The sequence below is a fragment of the Microcaecilia unicolor genome, chromosome 1, assembly GCF_901765095.1.
Source record: "Microcaecilia unicolor chromosome 1, aMicUni1.1, whole genome shotgun sequence".
In the NCBI taxonomy this organism is placed as follows: domain Eukaryota; kingdom Metazoa; phylum Chordata; class Amphibia; order Gymnophiona; family Siphonopidae; genus Microcaecilia; species Microcaecilia unicolor.
Genome location: NC_044031.1, coordinates 316,592,338 through 316,612,167, shown reverse-complemented (window position 1 = coordinate 316,612,167; position 19,830 = coordinate 316,592,338). Strand labels below are relative to the sequence as shown.

General features: G+C 46.6%; 1 protein-coding gene across 6 annotated transcripts in view; it reads right to left on the bottom strand.

Annotated features, from left to right (window-relative positions):
* The window catches only part of PRPF4B (pre-mRNA processing factor 4B), a 201,507-nt gene that overhangs the window by 117,360 nt on the left and 64,317 nt on the right, over nt 1-19,830 (bottom strand). For all 6 annotated transcript variants that reach the window (XM_030208674.1, XM_030208675.1, XM_030208677.1 and 3 more), the window contains exons 3-4: nt 18,015-18,188; nt 16,668-16,823 (exon numbers count right to left, since the gene is read on the bottom strand). In XM_030208674.1, the coding sequence (XP_030064534.1) occupies nt 16,668-16,823; nt 18,015-18,188 (330 nt within the window). The remainder of the gene's footprint in view (nt 1-16,667; nt 16,824-18,014; nt 18,189-19,830) is intronic.

The following is a 19,830-nucleotide window of genomic DNA, read 5'->3' as shown; positions in this document are numbered from 1 at the left end:
AAGCTGACAGGACTGAACTTAGGACCCAAAGTGGTGAAATGGATTGGAAACTGATTAACCGACAGGCGACAAAGGGTGATGGTAAATGGAATTCGTTCAGAGGAAAGGAAGGTGAGTAGTGGAGTGCCTCAGGGATCAGTGCTGGGGCCGATTCTGTTTAATGTATTTGTGAGAAACATTGCTGGAGGGTTAGAAGGAAAAGTTTGCCTTTTTGCGGATGACATGAAGATAGCCAATAGAGAGTATACCCTGGAGGGTATAGAAACCATGAGAAGAGGGATCTCCAAATGTTGGAAGGATGGTTAAGGGTTTGGCAGTTAAAATTTAATGCAAAGAAGAGCAGACTGATGCACTTGGGGTGCAAAAATCCAAAGATGTACCATAAGTACATAAGTACATAAGTAGTGCCATCCTGGGAAAGACCAAAGGTCCATCTAGCCCAGCATCCTGTCACCGACAGTGGCCAATCCAGGTCAAGGGCACCTGGCACGCTCCCCAAACGTAAAAACATTCCAGACAAGTTATACCTAAAAATGCGGAATTTTTCCAAGTCCATTTAATAGCGGTCTATGGACTTGTCCTTTAGGAATCTATCTAACCCCTTTTTAAACTCCGTCAAGCTAACCGCCCGTACCACGTTCTCCGGCAACGAATTCCAGAGTCTAATTACACGTTGGGTGAAGAAATATTTTCTCCGATTCGTTTTAAATTTACCACACTGTAGCTTCAACTCATGCCCTCTAGTCCTAGTATTTTTGGATAGCGTGAACAGTCGCTTCACATCCACCCGATCCATTCCACTCATTATTTTATACACTTCTATCAAATCTCCCCTCAGCCGTCTCTTCTCCAAGCTGAAAAGCCCTAGCCTTCTCAGCCTCTCTTCGTAGGAAAGTCGTCCCATCCCCACTATCATTTTCGTCGCCCTTCGCTGTACCTTTTCCAATTCTACTATATCTTTTTTGAGATACGGAGACCAGTACTGAACACAATACTCCAGGTGCGGTCGCACCATGGAGCGATACAACGGCATTATAACATCCGCACACCTGGACTCCATACCCTTCCTAATAACACCCAACATTCTATTCGCTTTCCTAGCCGCAGCAGCACACTGAGCAGAAGGTTTCAGCGTATCATCGACGACGACACCCAGATCCCTTTCTTGATCCGTAACTCCTAACGCGGAACCTTGCAAGACGTAGCTATAATTCGGGTTCCTCTTACCCACATGCATCACTTTGCACTTGTCAACATTGAACTTCATCTGCCACTTGCACGCCCATTCTCCCAGTCTCGCAAGGTCCTCCTGTAATCGTTCACATTCCTCCTGCGACTTGACGACCCTGAATAATTTTGTGTCATCGGCGAATTTAATTACCCCACTAGTTATTCCCATCTCTAGGTCATTTATAAATACATTAAAAAGCAACGGACCCAGCACAGACCCCTGCGGGACCCCACTAACTACCCTCCTCCACTGAGAATACTGGCCACGCAATCCTACTCTCTGCTTCCTATCTTTCAACCAGTTCTTAATCCATAATAATACCCTACCTCCGATTCCATGACTCTGCAATTTCTTCAGGAGTCTTTCGTGCGGCACTTTGTCAAACGCCTTCTGAAAATCCAGATATACAATATCAACCGGCTCCCCATTGTCCACATGTTTGCTTACCCCCTCAAAAAAATGCATTAGATTGGTGAGGCAAGACTTCCCTTCACTAAATCCGTGCTGACTTTGTCTCATCAGTCCATGTTTTTGTATATGCTCTGCAATTTTATTCTTAATAATAGCCTCCACCATCTTGCCCGGCACCGACGTCAGACTCACCGGTCTATAATTTCCCGGATCTCCTCTGGAACCCTTCTTAAAAATCGGAGTAACATTGGCTACCCTCCAGTCTTCCGGTACTACACTCGATTTTAGGGACAGATTGCATATTTCTAACAGTAGCTCCGCAAGTTCATTTTTTAGTTCTATTAATACTCTGGGATGAATACCATCAGGTCCCGGTGATTTACTACTCTTCAGCTTGCTGAACTGACCCATTACATCCTCCAAGGTTACAGAGAATTTGTTTAGTTTCTCCGACTCCCCCGCTTCAAATATTCTTTCCGGCACCGGTGTCCCCCCCAAATCCTCCTCGGTGAAGACCGAAGCAAAGAATTAATTTAATTTCTCCGCTACGGCTTTGTCCTCCTTGATCGCCCCTTTAACACCATTTTCGTCCAGCGGCCCAACCGACTCTTTGGCCGGTTTCCTGCTTTTAATGTATCTAAAAAAATTTTTACTATGTATTTTTGCTTCCAACGCTAATTTCTTCTCAAAGTCCTTTTTTGCCCTCCTTATCTCCGCTTTGCATTTGGCTTGGCATTCCTTATGATCTATCCTGTTACTTTCAGTTGGTTCTCTTCTCCACTTTCTGAAGGATTGTTTTTTGGCTCTAATGATTTCCTTTATCTTACTGTTTAGCCACGCCGGCTGACGTTTAGTCTTTTTTCCCTTTTTTCTAATACGTGGAATATATTTGTCCTGAACCTCCAGGATGGTGTTTTTAAACAGCATCCACGCCTGATGCAAGTTTTTTACTCTGCGAGCTGCTCCTTTCAGTCTTTTTTTCACCATTTTTCTCATTTTGTCGTAATCACCTTTTCTATAGTTAAACGCTAGCGTACTTGATTTCCTAGTTTCACTTCCTTCAATGCCAATATCAAAACCGATCATATTATGATCACTGTTATCAAGCGGCCCTCGTATCGTTACCCCCTGCACTAGATCATGAGCACCACTAAGGACTAAGTCTAGTATTTTTCCTTCTCTTGTCGGCTCCTGAACTAGCTGTTCCATGAAGCTGTCCTTGATTTCATCAAGAAATCTTATGTCCCTTGCGTGTACAGATGTTACATTAACCCAGTCTATATGCGGGTAATTGAAATCCCCCATTATTATTGTGTTGCCCAGTTTGTTTGCGTCCCTGATTTCCTTTAACATTTCCGCATCCGTCTGTTCGTCCTGGCCAGGCGGACGGTAGTACACTCCTATCACTATCCTTTTCCCCTTTGCACATGGAATTTCAATCCACAGTGATTCCAAGGAGTGTTTTGTTTCCTGCAGAATTTTCAATCTATTTGATTCAAGGCTCTCGTTAATATACAATGCTACCCCTCCACCAATCCGATTCACCCTATCACTACGATATAATTTGTACCCCGGTATGACAGTGTCCCACTGGTTATCCTCCTTCCACCAGGTCTCAGAGATGCCTATTATATCTAATTTTTCATTTAGTGCAATATATTCCAACTCCCCCATCTTATTTCTTAGGCTCCTGGCATTCGCATATAGACATTTCAAACTATGTTTGTTGTTCCTAAGTACATCATGCTTAGTACTTGACAGTATTAATTGGCAATCTTTTGTCTGATTTTTATTGTTATTTAAAGATACCCGATCTACTACAATCTCTTTTGCAACCTCACTATCAGGATACTCTATCTTCCCTGTTATGGTGATATCTTTGAAAGATACCTTATCCCGAACCATGCTCTTTTGAGCGACTGTCGGCCTTCCCCCCATTTCTAGTTTAAAAGCTGCTCTATCTCCTTCTTAAACGCCGATGCCAGCAGCCTGGTCCCACTCTGGTTAAGATGGAGCCCATCCTTTCGGAATAGGCTCCCCCTTCCCCAGAATGTTGCCCAGTTCCTAACAAATCTAAAGCCCTCCTCCCTGCACCATCGTCTCATCCACGCATTGAGACTCTGGAGCTCTGCCTGTCTCTTGGGCCCTGCGCGTGGCACAGGTAGCATTTCAGAAAATGCTACCCTGGAGGATCTGGATTTCAGCTTTCTACCTAAGAGCCTAAATTTTGCTTCCAGAACCTCTCTCCCACATTTTCCTATGTCATTAGTACCCACATGTACCAAGACAGCCGTCTCCTCCCCAGCACTATATAAAATCCTATCTAGGTGACGCGTGAGGTCCGCCACCTTCGCACCAGGCAGGCAAGTCACCAGGCGATCCGCACGTCCACCAGCCACCCAGCTATCTATATGCCTAATGATCGAATCACCAAGTACAACAGCTGTCCTAACCTTTCCCTCCCGGGCAACATTTGGAGATATATCCTCGGTGCGAAAGGATAATACATCCCCTGGTGGGCAGGTCCTGGCTACAGGAGTACTTCCTACTTCACCAGGGTGATGCTCTCCTTCTAGGAGACCTCCCTCCTCCAAGGTAGCACAGGGGCTACCTGACTGGAGGTGGGACTTCTCTACAACATCCCTGTAGGTCTCCTCTATGTACCTCTCTGTCTCCCTCAGCTCCATCAAGTCTGCTACTCTAGCCTCAAGAGAACGGACACGTTCTCTGAGAGCTAGGAGCTCTTTGCATCGGGCACACACATATGACACCTCACCAATTGGGAGATAATCATACATGTGACACTCAATGCAAAAGACTGGATAGCACCCCTCTCGCTGCTGGACTGCTGACTCCATCTTAGTGTTTTTTGAGTTTTTCCGTAATTTAAAACTTGCTAAAGTATTAAGGATATCAGCCTATCACTAACTTACAGTTCCTCCTTTAAACCCCAATCTTCAAGTTCCGAAAGCAGATAGGAAGGGAGAGATTGGTAAGCTCAGCTCAGGAGGGGGATCTTGGGGTGATGGTGTCTGAGGTTTCTCAAAGTGATGAAACAATGCAACAAAGAGATGGCCACAGCCAGAAGGACGTTAGGCTGCACAGAGAGGAGTATAACCAGTAGAAGAAAGGAGGTATTGATGCCCCTGTAGAAGTAGTTGGTGAAACCCCACCTGGAGTACTGTGTTCAGTTTTGGAGGCTGTATCTTGTTAGAGATGTAAAAAGACTGGAAGCAGTTCAAAGAAAAGCGATGAAAATAGTATGTGGTTTGTGTAGCAAGACGTACGAGGAGAGACTTGATATCCTGAACATGTATATCCCGGAGGAAAGGAGAAACAGGGGTAGCGAATGATACATACCTGTAGCAGGTGCTCTCCGAGGACAGCAGGCTGATTGTTCTCACGACTGAGTTGACGTCCACGGCAGCCCCCACCAACCGGAACAAAACTTTGCGGGCGGTCCCGCACGCAGGGCACGCCCACCGCGCAAGTGCGGCCGTCTTCCCGCACGTGCGCGACCGTTCCCGCTCAGTTGAATGACAAGCAAAATGATCAAAAAAACGCAACTCCAAAGGGGAGGAGGGAGGGTAGGTGAGAACAATCAGCCTGCTGTCCTCGGAGAACACCTGCTACAGGTATGTATCATTCGCTTTCTCCGAGGACAAGCAGGCTGCTTGTTCTCACGACTGGGGTATCCCTAGCTCTCAGGCTCACTCAAAACAAGAACCCAGGTCAATTGAACCTCGAACGGCGAGGGCTTAACAGAAATTGACCTACGAAGAACAACTAACTGAGAGTGCAGCCTGCCCAGAATAAATTCGGGTCCTGGAGGGTGGAGTTGGATTTAAACCCCAAACAGATTCTGCAGCACCGACTGCCCGAACCGACTGTCGCGTCGGTTATCCTGCTGGAGGCAGTAATGTGATGTGAATGTGTGGACAGATGACCACGTCGCAGCCTTGCAAATCTCTTCAATAGTGGCTGACTTCAAGTGAGCCACCGACGCTGCCATGGCTCTGACACTATGAGCCGTGACATGACCCTCAAGAGTCACCCAGCCTGGGCGTAAGTGAAGGAAATGCAATCTGCTAGCCAATTGGAGATGGTGCGTTTCCCGGCAGCGACCCCTTTCCTGTTGGGGTCGAAAGAAACAAACAATTGGGCGGACTGTATGTGGGCCTGTGTCCGCTCCAAATAGAAGGCCAACGCTCGCTTGCAGTCCAATGTGTGCAACTGACGTTCAGCAGGGCGGGTATGCGGTCTGGGAAAGAATGTTGGCAAGACAATTGACTGGTTAAGATGGAACTCCGACACCACCTTTGGCAGGAACTTAGGGTGAGTGCGGAGCACTACTCTGTTATGATGAAATTTAGTATACGGAGCATGAGCTACCAGGGCTTGAAGCTCACTGACCCTACGAGCTGAAGTAACTGCCACCAAGAAAATGACCTTCCAGGTCAAGTACTTCAGATGGCATGAATTCAGTGGCTCAAAAGGAGGTTTCATCAGCTGGGTGAGGACGACGTTGAAATCCCATGACACTGCAGGAGGCTTGACAGGGGGCTTTGACAAAAGCAAGCCTCTCATGAATCGAACGACTAAAGACTCTCCAGAGATGGCTTTACCCTCTACACGAAGATGGTAAGCACTAATCGCCCTAAGGTGATTCCTTACTGAGTTGGTCTTCAGGCCAGACTCTGATAAGTGCAGAAGGTATTCAAGCAGGTTCTGTGCAGGACAAGACCAAGGTTCTAGGGCCTTGCTCTCACACCAAACGACAAACCTCCTCCACTTGAAAAAGTAACTCTTTTTAGTGGAATCCTTCCTAGAGGCAAGCAAGACATGGGAGACACCCTCAGACAGACCCAACGCAGCGAAGTCTACGCCCTCAACATCCAGGCCGTGAGAGCCAGAGACTGAAGGTTGGGGTGCAGAAGCGCTCCGTTGTTCTGCGAAATAAGAGTCAGAAAACAGTCCAATCTCCACGGTTCTTCGGAGGACAACTCCAGAAGAAGAGGGAACCAGATCTGGTGGGGCCAAAGGGGCGCTATCAGAATCATGGTGCCGTGGTCTTGCTTGAGCTTCAGTAAGGTCTTTCCTACCAAAGGTATGGGAGGATAAGCATACAGGAGGCCGGTCCCCCAATGGAGGAGAAAGGCATCCGACGCTAGTCTGCCGCGGGCCTGTAGTCTGGAACAGAACAGAGGCAGCTTGTGGTTGGTTTGAGAGGCGAAAAGGTCCACCGAGGGAGTGCCCCACTCTCGGAAGATCTTGCGTACTACTCTGGAATGGAGCGACCACTCGTGCGGTTGCATGACTCTGCTCAGTCTGTCGGCCAGACTGTTGTTTACACCTGCCAGGTATGTGGCTTGGAGAAGCATGCCGAACTGGCAAGCCCAACGCCACATCCTGACGACTTCCTGGCACAGGGGGCGAGATCCGGTGCCCCCCTGCTTGTTGATGTAATACATTGCAACCTGATTGTCTGTCCGAATTTGGATAATTTGACAGGACAGCCAATCTCTGAAAGCCTTCAGTGCGTTCCAGACCGCTCGGAGCTCCAGGAGGTTGATCTGAAGATCTTTTTCCTGGAGGGACCACAGTCCCTGGGTGTGAAGCCCATCGACATGAGCTCCCCACCCCAAGCGAGATGCATCCGTCGTGAGCACTTTCGTGGGCTGTGGAATTTGGAATGGGCGTCCCAGGGTCAAATTGGTCCGAATGGTCCACCAGTGCAGTGAAGTGCGGCAACTGATGGAGAGGCGGATGACATCTTCTAGATTCCTGGTGGCCTGGCACCACTGGGAAGCTAGGGTCCATTGAGCAGATCTCATGTGAAGACGAGCCATGGGAGTCACATGAACTGTAGAGGCCATATGACCTAGGAGTCTCAACATCTGCCAAGCTGTGACCTGCTGAGACACTCTGGTCTGGGAAGCGAGGGACAGGAGGTTGTGGGCCCTCGCTTCGGGAAGAAAGGCCTGAGCCGTCTGAGAATTCAGCAGAGCTCCTATGAATTCCAGAGATTGGACTGGCTGGAGATGGGACTTTGGGTAATTTATCACAAACCCCAGCAGCTCCAGGAGGTGAATAGTGCACTGCATGGACCGGAGAGCTCCTGCCTCCGAGGTGTTCTTGACCAGCCAATCGTCGAGATATGGGAACACGTGCACTCCCAGCTTGCGTAGATACGTCGCTACCACCACGAGGCACTTCGTGAACACCCGTGGGGCAGAGGCGAGCCCAAAGGGCAGCACACAATACTGAAAGTGCCGTGTGCCCAGGCGGAATCTGAGATACTGTCTGTGAGCTGGCAGTATCGGGATGTGAGTGTATGCGTCCTTTAAATCCAGGGAACATAGCCAATCGTTTTTCTGAATCATTGGTAGAAGGGTGCCCAAGGAAAGCATCCTGAACTTCTCTTTGACCAGGTATTTGTTCAGGCCTCTCAGGTCTAGGATGGGGCGCATCCCCCATTTTCTTTTCCACAAGGAAGTACCTGGAATAGAATCCCTGCCCTTCCTGCCCGGGTGGCACGGGCTCGACCGCATTGGCGCTGAGAAGGACGGAGAGTTCCTCTGCAAGTACCTGCTTGTGCTGGGAGGATTGGGCTCCCGGAGGACAGTTTGGTGGAGGGGAGGCCAAATTCAGGGCGTATCCGCACCGCACTATTTGGAGAACCCACTGGTCGGAGGTTATTAGAGGCCACCTTTGGTGAAAAAGTTTTACCCTCCCCCCGACTGGCAGATCGTCCGGCACGGACACTTTGATGGCGGCTACGTTCCCATGGATCCAGTCAAAAACCCGTCCCCGGTTTTTGCTGTGGAGGCGCCGGGGGCTGCTTAGGCGCACGCTGTTGATGGGAACGAGCGCGCTGGGACTGTCCCTGTGCCTGAGGAGGCCTTTGGGCCGGCTGGGTGTACCTAAGCTTGTTGTAGGCGTAGGGCGCAGCCTGCCTGGCCCGGGAAAAACGTCCACCTGCTGAAGTGGATGCTGAAGGCGCCCGGTGGGAGAGCTTGTCAAGGGCGGCTTCCCGCTGATGTAGTTGGTCCACCAACTGCTCGACCTTCTCACCAAAAATATTATCCCCCCGGCAAGGGACATCGGCCAGCCGCTGCTGGGTGCGGTTGTCCAGGTCAGAGGCACGCAGCCATGAGAGCCTGCGCATCACTATACCTTGGGCCACAGCACGAGATGCTACATCACAGGTGTCATATATACCCCTGGACAGGAACTTTCTGCACGCCTTCAGCTGCCTGACCACCTCCTGAAAAGGCCTGGACTGCTCCGGGGGGAGCTTGTCGACCAGGTCCGCCAGTTGCTTCACATTATTCCGCATGTGTATGCTCGTGTAGAGCTGGTAGGATTGGATGCGGGTCACGAGCATTGAAGATTGGTAGGCCTTCCTCCCAAACGAGTCCAGAGTGCGAGACTCCCGCCCCGGGGGCGCCGAGGCGGTATCCCTCGAACTCCGTGCCCTCTTGAGAGCAGAGTCCACGACCGCCGAGTCATGAGGCAATTGAGGCCGCATTAACTCTGGGTCAGAGTGGATCCTGTATTGGGACTCCGCTTTCTTGGGGATGGTGGGATTAGATAACGGTCTCAACCAGTTCTGAAGCAATGTCTCTTTGAGGACATTGTGCAACGGTACCGTGGAGGACTCTCTAGGTGGTGATGGACAGTCGAGGACCTCGAGCATCTCAGCCCTCGGCTCATCCACAGAGACCACGGGGAAGGGAATGCAGATCGACATATCCCTGACGAAGGAGGCAAAGGAGAGGCTCTCAGGTGGCGAGAGCTTCCTCTCTGGTGAAGGAGTGGGGTCGGAGGGAAGGCCCACAGACTCCTCTGAGGAGAAATATCTGGGGTCCTCCTCCTCCCCCCACGAGGCCTCTTCCTCGGTGTCGGACATGAGCTCCTGTAGCTCAGACCTCAACCGGGACCGGCTCGACTTCGAGGCACCGAGTCCTCGGTGGCGTCGTCGAGCGGTGGACTCCCGCGCCGGCGGGGATGAAGCTCCCTCCATCGACGTCGATGGGGACTCCACCTGCGTGGCGGTCGAGACCGGTGCCGCAAGCGGCGGCGGCGAAGGCCTCGGCACCGGGCTAGAGCACGCCGGGGCCTCCATCAACAGCGCCGAGGGCGCAATCACCCCCGGCGCCGGCACAGTCTGGCGCATCAGCCCTTCCAGGATCCCCGAAAGGATGGCTCGGAGGCACTCGTCCAGGCCCGCTGTCGGGAAAGGCGAGGGGGCCGGTAGAGGTGTCGGTGCCGGAAGCTGTTCGGGTCCAGGAGACGGCACCGAAGTGCTGGCGCCCTGACGTGACGATACCTCTACTACAGAGGGAAACCGCTCCTCTCGGCGCTGCTGCTTCCTCGGCGTCGAATTGTCTCTGGAGCCGGGAGCCAAATGCACCGTGGGCGACCGATGATGGTGCTTTTTTGTCTTTTTCCGGTGCCCGTCATCGGCGCTCAGCGGTACTGAAGAGGAGGAGGTAGATCCCCCTCGGCCTCGAGGGATCGGGTCCGACAGGGTTCGGTCCCGAGGGCCCTGGGTAGAGGGAGTGACTGGGGCCAATTGCCCACGCGGCCACTCACCCCTGCCGTCTCCGGAAGACCGGCGGGCCGACGGGACCTGTATTCCTGGGGTCGGTGCCGTCGGTGCCGATTTCGTGGACATCAGTACCGGTACCGAAGATCCGGCCATCGATACCGATGCCGTCGAAGTCGAGGGGCCGGCGCAAGTTCCAAAAAGACGGTCCCGTAGAACTTGCCTCGCCGCCTGTGTCCATTTCCGTAAACCGAGACACAAGGTGCACGTCTTGGTATCATGCTCCGGCCCGAGGCACTGCAGGCACCAAGCTTGTCAGTCTGCGAGATATGCCGGCCGCACCGACCACACTTCTTAAATCCACTTGGGACCTTCAAGGACATCGACGGAAAAATCGCGTCGGCGAAGTCAAAGTCGTCGATGGTGGTGGTAAATTTCACACCTCGAAAAATAAATCGACCGTGCGGCCACAAGGCCGCAACGAGACACCCCCGCTAAAAAGACGAGGGAAAACAAGTTCTTCTCGTTTTTTTTTTTTTTTTACAAAATAAAACAAAGAAGCGAAGAAAAAACACACGAAGAAAATCTCGCAGCGAAAGCGCGATCCGGTTCCCGGGGCTGACAGAGACGAACGCGGCTCTCTCCAGCGCGGAAAAGAAAAGACTGAGTGGGAACGGTCGCGCACGGGCGGGAAGACGGCCACGCATGCGCAGTGGGCGTGCCCTGCGTGCGGGACCGCCCACAAAGTTTTGTTCCGGTTGGTGGGGGCTGCCGTGGACGTCAACCCAGTCGTGAGAACAAGCAGCCTGCTTGTCCTCGGAGAAGATATGATACAGACGTTCAAATATTTGAAAGATACTAATCTGCAAACAAACCTTTTCCAGAAACGGAAAGGTGGTAGAACTAGAGGACATGAACTGAGGTTGAAGGGAGGCTGACGCATGAATAAGGTCAGAAAGTTTTCTTTCACAGAGAGGGTGGTGGAGATGAAAACCGTAACAGAATTCAAAAATGCGTGGATTAAACACATAGGAACCCAGTTTAGAAGGAATCAATCCAAAGAAGCTTAGTGGAGTCTAGGTGGCAACAATAGTAATTGGGAAGCAAGACAGTACTTCTACAGGCCTGATCGTGGTTGGATAGATTTGGATGGGCTGGAATGGAGCTTTTCAGGAGCTTCAATGACAACTTCAGAAGTTTTAGAACAAGGACAGTGCCGGACAGACTTCTAAGGTCTATGCCCTGAAAATGGCATGGACAAATCAAGTTCAGGTATACGTATGTTGTATCACCTCATACCTTATGTAACGAGTTTATCTTCTTGGGAAGGTCTTTATCTGCCTTCATCTACTGAGTGGAGTGGAACAGGTAACCTGAATCACTGGTTTACCCTTTCCAAAAATACTAGGACTAGGGGGCATGCAAAGAAGCTATTAAATAATAAATTGGCTTAGCAGGGTTTAAAAAGGGTTTAGATAATTTCCTAAAAGAAAAGTCCATTAGCCATTATTAAGATGGACTTGGGAAAATCCACTGCTTATTTCTATGATAAGCAGCATAAAATCTGTTATTTTTCTGGAATTTTGACAGGTACCTGTAACCTGGATTGGCCACTGATGGAAACAGGATACTGGGCTTGACAGATCTTCGATCTGTCCCAGTATGGCAATGCTTATATTCTTTTGGGAGATGGAGACCTTCCACTGAAGGGAGCCAAAATCAAGATATACCAAGATTTGGCTTTTAATCTGCAGAAATGGCATTCCTTTTGGGATTATATCACAAAAAACGTTCTTCCTTTAAAATATTTAATTTCTTTTATTACAATACATAAATCACATAAAACCACTTATGCTGTGTAAGTTCCGGAACTTGCCCAGTCACACCCTTCACTTCACCACCCATTCACATAAACCTTGTGTGGGCACATTTCTATATTTCCATAATCTGTGTACATGCTCCCCAATTGTTGTTTCCTCAATTTCAAATCTTCCACTTGTGTCTTAGATATTGTCCTTAAAGGTTCAAATTATAGTCCTTATAAATCATAAAAATCTTCTAAATCACATCAAGCAGGAGCACAGTGTTCACAACAAAGTCTCTCCAGCACTCTTCTTGGAGTAGTGTTAGTTCAGCAGAGTGAATCAGTGCAGTGTGTCAAGGGCTTCCTGGAATTTACATACTGTTTCCAGACTTTAAGCACCTTCTAACTCTTCACACCTTCTCTCTTTTGTTCCTCGATGCGAGACCGCATTTCGAACACTCCTTCTTCAGGAGGAACATTTCCCTTAGGAATCATGAGTCCAGCACAGGACCCTCTGTGAGCATCTCAGCAACTTAAATGACTCCTTTTGGGATGTCATGAGGACCATGATTCAGGCCTAATGGTCTTCTAGTTACAGTGGATGGCGCAAAAAGATCAGTACTGTGGAGGAAGCCTGGGATCTGCTAAAGTAACACGGCATCTCGTGACCCAACTACAGCAGGTTCTGGGTCAGCTAGTTCGGATGTGCATCAAAACATGGCTTGCTTCAGATGGCAGAGGTGGAGAGGGATAACAACAACAAGGGAGCTAAATGTTCTGGGGAGCTTAGGATCAGTAAAGGAACCATCTGAGGACCTTTATCCAGGTCACTGAAATGGGGTAATACCTTTTGGGTTATTTTAAATGCTCGCTTCTGTTGAAAAGGGCTGTGTATGTTTGGATATTGGGTTGCAAGCTCTTAGATGTATGCTATAATAGTGTGATTGGGGCAACAGACCTTGGTGTGCGCGGGTAACAGGGGGAGGTCAGGAATGCATGTGTGAAGGGTGGATTAGGTGGTGAGATGGGATGGGGGTTGACAGGGAGGATTTTTTTTTTATTTTTAATTTTTTTTAGATGTGGTAGATGGACCCATGGGAGGCTGCTTCCTGAGAGTGGACTGGGAGAGGGGTGCTGTTCTTACCAATATTGGAGTGGGGAATTGGGGGGCAGGGGGGAAGCAGAGTTCTGGATTTCTTCAAAGGCAAAGTTCTGATGGGTGGGTATTAGTTTTGGAAGGATGAGGAACGGGGGGGGGGGGGGGGGGGGCTGGGTATGCTTTGGGGACATATGTGAGTTTTGTTGTCATCAAGCAGAATCCTGTATTTAAGGTAATATCATATAATGTGTGAAGGCTTAATTCTCCTATGAAACAAGATTTGTTTCAAGAGCTGCTGAGGTTACAAAGGGATGTATGCAACTGGGGGCTGCTGAGCCAAACTCCATGCTCAACAAGGTACAGTCAGGGACTGTGAACCTGGGAGTGGCCAATAGGCTCATCCATGCTGTGCAGAGGGGGCCAGCAGAATGAGGAGCTAGGCCAGAGACAGAGCACCACAGACAACTTATCACCTGCTGGAAGGTAGATAAAATACTAAATTGTTCCAGGGAGAACCACAGCTTATACAGTGATGTCAATGGTAAAATTCAGTTTTCTCTACCTCCATGTGCTGGTAGGAAGGGATGACAACCCACTAGTTGAGAACACTGGAGCTGAAGCTCAGAAAGCGTCCTTTCTGGAAAAAGTTTGTGATGACTTTTTGTTTTGAGACACCCTTGATAGGCACACTTTACGATTACCTTAGAGACCTCCTCCTTGTTGACAAAGGCCCTCGAACAAGATGGGAATGTGAGCTGGGTTCTGTATATACCCCCACTGATTTGGAATCTAAAGTGGTAATTGTTTAAAAGTTTATGTTTTTGCTTCTAATAGGGAAAACTATATCAAAATTATGTACCATTGGTGTCTGACTCCAGGTCACCTTGGTCATTGGTACCCTCAATTTAACTCTGTTGGAGGTGATGTGGGCCCAAGGTCACCTTGGGACATTTTGGTGGATGTGCGCAAAGGCATGTTGGAAAAGTATACGATTTCAGATTCTCTGGTTGACCGGCTTGCAAGATCCATGGGAGCCCGGGATCTTTCTATTTAACAGGGAAATCCCAGGATACCGTAAGCCACAAGTTGCATTGATTAGACATCTGTTAAATGAAGCAAAATTGACCTTAGCTACTAAGTGGAAGGCTCCGGGATTCCCATCGTTCACCATGGCATGTTAGGCTGCAATATGTCTACAGCATGGAAAACTAACAGCACTCCATCATAACAATACAAGATCTTGGGGAAAAGTTTCAGGCTTGCTCCGAAATCTGAGTTTCCTTGGCTGGGTTGGGCCCTTCTTTTGGGCCTTTATGGTGTTGACGACTGTGTTTATCATGCTTCTCTGTTCCCCTTTTGAATATTAGTTTATTCCAGTGTTCCTTCACTTTTCCCCTTTTGCTCTAAAAGGGGTGGGGGAAGGGGAGGAAAAAGACTGGAGACTCTGTAAAGTGCAGATTGTTTGGTGTTCTATTTGTGGTATTCTGTGTCATTTTGGGACTAAAAAATTTTTTTACTTGTTCTTTATGATTTTGTAGTTAAAGACCTCTTCAATAAAAAAAAATACATATATATATAAAAATAAGCAGAGAGGTAATCTGATATAAAACACTTGATGGGCACATATCAGAATTTAAAATTTATATAGTGCAAGAAGGGAGCTAGTTGAGCTCAAAAAGGGAGAAACATGATTGTTTTGCTTTGCATTATAGAGGTTAATGGTGGTATTCTACACATGCTAAAGTTGCTTCAAATTAATTGATTTGATTACTTTATTTTTTTGTCTATTAGATTGTAAGCTCTTTGAGCAGGGACTGTCTTTCTTCTATGTTTGTGCAGCGCTGCGTAGCCTTCTAGCACGATAGAAATGCTAAATAGTAGTAGTAGTAGTAGAGAGGAATATCTGTCAATTACAATAACTGAGGCAGTTTATTAAATCTTGTTACCTAGGTCTGATTAGTGCCCATCAAGTTCTTTGTATCAGATTACCTCTGCTTATTTTTATATTCTTTTTATATATTCACTTCTTTTTCACAGTAAGAATGCTCTTCAAGTTTTATATATTACAATAAGTGTTTGAATCTAGAAGAGGGTGGAAACAAATGTAAACTGCATTTAACACAACAGATACAAATCAATGAGTAAAAATAACATATCTAATTTTCTTTATCTTAGCTATCTAGATTTATTTAGATCTTTGAACCAATGACATATACAAGCCACTGGAATAATTAATATAAAGGGATGCGTGTAGTAGCTCAGATAAAGACACTTATTTACTAATGATACAACTGATGGTCTTAACAGTCATTGTATGAAGTTAGCAAGGAAAACTTTATATTGAAAGCAGGGGTAGCACACCTCTATTCCACAGCAAAATTGCATCCAGTCTATCATGCCTGGCTCTTTTCTGCCTCTGACAAATCAGTGTTCACAGTAGAAGCAAAGCACATCAAATTGCAAGCAGTGTCTTTTTAAGATAATGTAAAAACGGAGCCTCACACACAACAGCCGGTCAGAGCTTATGAAGAGTCACAAGCACTGCAACAATCAGACACTGTTGAAAGCCACTCACATTGTCATCATAGTACCACCTCCAGCCTGTTCCCACTACTGTTATCATGTACCTCATAGCCTGCTGCAGCCTGCACTGCTCTTGTGCCTGCCCTGGCTATGGTCACCAGCACAGACAGTATCCAAGATGTGCTGAATTAAATCAACTTTGAGAGGTGCTACAGGACCATAAATATCTGCTGGTAAAGTTCTGTGAACAATGAGTGACCTATTCTGGGAAGGGAAAGAGAAGGCGGAAATTATATTGGAGATGAAAGGTTTAGAAGAGGAGAGTTCTATGAAATGGGTGAATATGGCATAGTCACTGGGGGTAGGGGTGATGGGAGATTGTGGTGACAGTTCTGAGATACAATTTCTACTGAATGGGAGAGGGGTGCTTGTGATTTTGTCTGTATGGTTGGAGTATAGTTGGTGTACGTTATGGGTACATAGTCCTGACAGGATGAGATCTTATAAGCTGTAAAGCTTCTGTGACTGGCAGCCAAACTTTATGCTCGCAATACAGAAAGAAATAACTGGGCAGACTAGATGAGTCAGCTTGGTCTTTTTCTCCTAGTTATGTACTATATTAATGTATTTCTTATGCTCTCTGTGCTCCTACTGGAAATCTGCAGTTCATGCAATAGGAGCAAAGCAAGAGCTCTGACTACTTTTCATACTCCTCCCTACCTCCCTCAGAATTAAATCTTGGTAACAGAAGCAGAGCAAAAGCACGTCACATCTCTTCCTCCTCCTCCCCATCCTGCTGATACAGAATAACATTCTCTTTGAAAAGAAAGGGGAGAAAGAGGTGATGAGGGTAGAAGTTGATACTAGTTCATGAAATGATCATGGTGGACACTTATCTACAACTGCCCCCAGAATGGCTCATGAATGGAAATGCAGCCTTTCAGCCAAGAAAGGTTCCCCCTGTCTTCTTTTAAAGGAAAATGTTCTAGTGCTTTCTCAGTTATGAGTGATTATAGTACATGCAAAAATAACAGAGCTCCTTTCTTACTTCTCATCTGACGAAGAATCCTGCTCAATTTTCATTCCTTCAGAGAGGCTTCCTTTAAATTTGTCTTCCTTATCTTTGCTTCTACTCCTACGTCTGCGACCTCCACGTGACCGGGATCTCCTCCTAAGACGAGATCTACTTCTCCGACCTCTGTCCCTGTTAACATCGATGGAGAAGTATTATGTAGTTTAACACAAAGGCAATTTACAAATAAAAACCTTGCAAGATATAACACTTAAAAAAAATGCTAGCCATCACCAAAGAGAAACAAACTGTAAATGTTTGGTTAAGTACATTATGAGATGTGACAACTGCTGACAGAATACATTAAAATATTAAGGGGCCCTTTTACTATAGCTTAGTGTGCGCTATCAGACATTAGAATGTGCCAACTGCCACATCACCCACAGATATAAAATAAGACACGCAGCATTTAGCTCATGCTAATGTCCACTAGTGCACACTTAAGTTTTAATAAAAGGCCTATATAGACAAGCTACTATATAGCTTGTGTATATAGACAAGCTATACAGTAAGTACAAAGAAATTCTTTAGAAAGCTTGAGAATGCCTTAATGAAGAAAGAATATCTGATGAAAATTTTAAAGATCACCTTAGAAAATCATCATTTTACATTACATTAATTCCATTTTCAAATTAATTTCAAAGGCGGTTCTCTTCTTTTTCTGTCCTTTTAACAGGCAAAGTGCATATGAGTATTGCTTTCACTACTCATATCTCTTAGCCCAAGACTCACTCCAGTGAGAACTCTCCCTAATTCTTCATGTAAAGGCAAAGCAGCAGCTTTCTGAAGTAGTTCTGTAAAACTTTCAAGACTTGGCATGCACATACCTTACCGGGAAGTAGAATATGACCTCTCCAATATTACACATTTTGTAAAGACCATGCTGCTCAGTTATCAAAAGTCAAAATCGTATCTTCCACCACAGTAATGTGGGAATTTATTACAAGGTTACCAAAAACTTATTGTGAGGCCACTAGGAACAGAGAAAGTACCTGTATATAATATGTAAACCACTTTGGTTATGTCACAGAAAGGCAGTAGCTCTTTCTGTAGCTCAAATTCATGATCCTTTATTCTTTTTGGAGAGAGTCCAGGGTTCAAATCCCACTGGCACTTCTTGTGACCTTGGGCAAGTCACGTAACTCTCCGCTGGCTCAGGTACAAATTTAGATTGTAAGCCTGCTGAGGACAGGGAAATACCTTTACTGTACTTGAATATAACTCGCCTTGAACTACCATAGGTAAGGCACGAGCTAAATAATAAAAATAAAATTATTTCAACATTTCTCAAGCAGTGATGTTGATGCTTCACTATATTTATACCTCCGGCGAGGAGATCTGCTTCTTCTCCTAGGAGACCGGCTGCGTCTGAGTGGTGAACGAGATCTTCTTCGGATGGGGGACCTGCTTGCTCTTCTTCTAGATGGAGACCATCTGAGTGGACTAGTTTCTTTTGATCTTTCATGCCTGATGAGAAGATCATCTCGAACTCGTGTTCTACAAATGAAAAAGAATAAAATAGAAATTGAAGAACTGTATTAAGAAGCAGCAAAACTGCTTAAGCGTAATAGGTGCTCTCTGAAGACAGAAGTCCACTAGTCACACAAGTGGATCATTATTACTTTCTGATCATACAAGGGATTTCCTGCATGGTGGCAGAATCAGTTCTCATTTCATCAAGAGAGATAAAACACCCAAGTGGAGAAAGGAAGATGTGTGTGAATGGGTAAACTAAACAGGTTTCTCTGAATACAGTAGACAAACACATTTGCTTTCTTTCAATACAAACACATTAGCTAGAAAGACCTATTCAAATGACATGGATAAAGGCTGTTTTAAACAAAATATGTGGAAAACAAATTTTAGGAATTACCAATGGACAGAAAAACTTTTTGTTGAGAAAAAAATAGATTTTCACCATTTGGAATCCTGCCTTGTGGCAGAAAAGCTTTTGTCTGGTCTGCATCTAGAATAAAACACATGAATTAAATCTTGTTCATAGACTGAACTGTTGATTTTACAAAGTCAATGAGAAAACCTAAGTTTTGGAGGAGATGATTGTTACATGAGAGAGAGAGAGAGAGAACGAACAAGATCTCTTGGGGATAGGGTTGTCAACTAGAACCAGATTCACCAGACAGGGCTGATCCAGTCCTGGGCTTACCCCATTGCAAGTAGGGATTTGTGGTTCTGATTCCCCATTGGATTCCCTAAGAAAAAAAAGGCTACAATTCCCTGCAAGCCTTCGGGTAAGGCCTGGACTGGATCAACCCTGTTGGGTGAATCTGGATCCGGTTGGAAACACTACTTGGGAAAGTTGTCAACAACCAGTTTTCACATGAAAAGACCAGATGTGGACTTCTATAATTACTAAGCATTTGCTCAAAACAACATGGAACAAGGAGAAGCTGACAGGAAGTAGTTTGTATTCGTAATGTTCAGTTTGCAGGATCAACTGCAGATATTTCTTACTCCTGGATGAACTGGAATGTACGTGTTAGCATTCTTGAGATCCAGCAAATTCCATTAATTCCCTTTGGTTAAATTCGGGATAATGGATGGAAGTGTGCTCATTTTGAATTTTTCTTTGCATGGAAACATTTTGAGATCTCTAAAGTCTGAGGCAGACCATAACATCACCCCCTTCCCTCCACAATCTTCAAGGAAACGAGGAAATATCTGGAATAGAATCCCCCCCCCCCCCTCCCGAGTCCTTTCCTGGGCTATAACAGGTTCTTCTGTACTAGTTTGCAGAAGTGCAACCTTTTGCAAAGCAGGCAGGTGCAAGGTTGAGAGAGTTATAAGACATTTTAGCAAAAATGACAGAAACCCCAGATGGCACCCAGATTCAACAATCTATTGTGATCTTCTGCTACTCAAAGAACTACAACTGATCCCCTATAGGTAGGCCAGGAACAATATTTTATAGGGAAGTGGCTGTGACTGCAGAGGACTGAAAAAAAAAAAAAAAAAAAGAGGTCTACTCTCACTGCAGTTGCATCTTGCTCTTGCATTCTCTCTGAGGTCTAGGGGAAAAAAAATCGACACTGGGCTTGCAGTGGTTGTCTGGAGAAGGGTATAAAACTTCTCTTCCTGTAACTCCTTCCAATACTGGACTGTGCTTATTTATCTAGGGAAC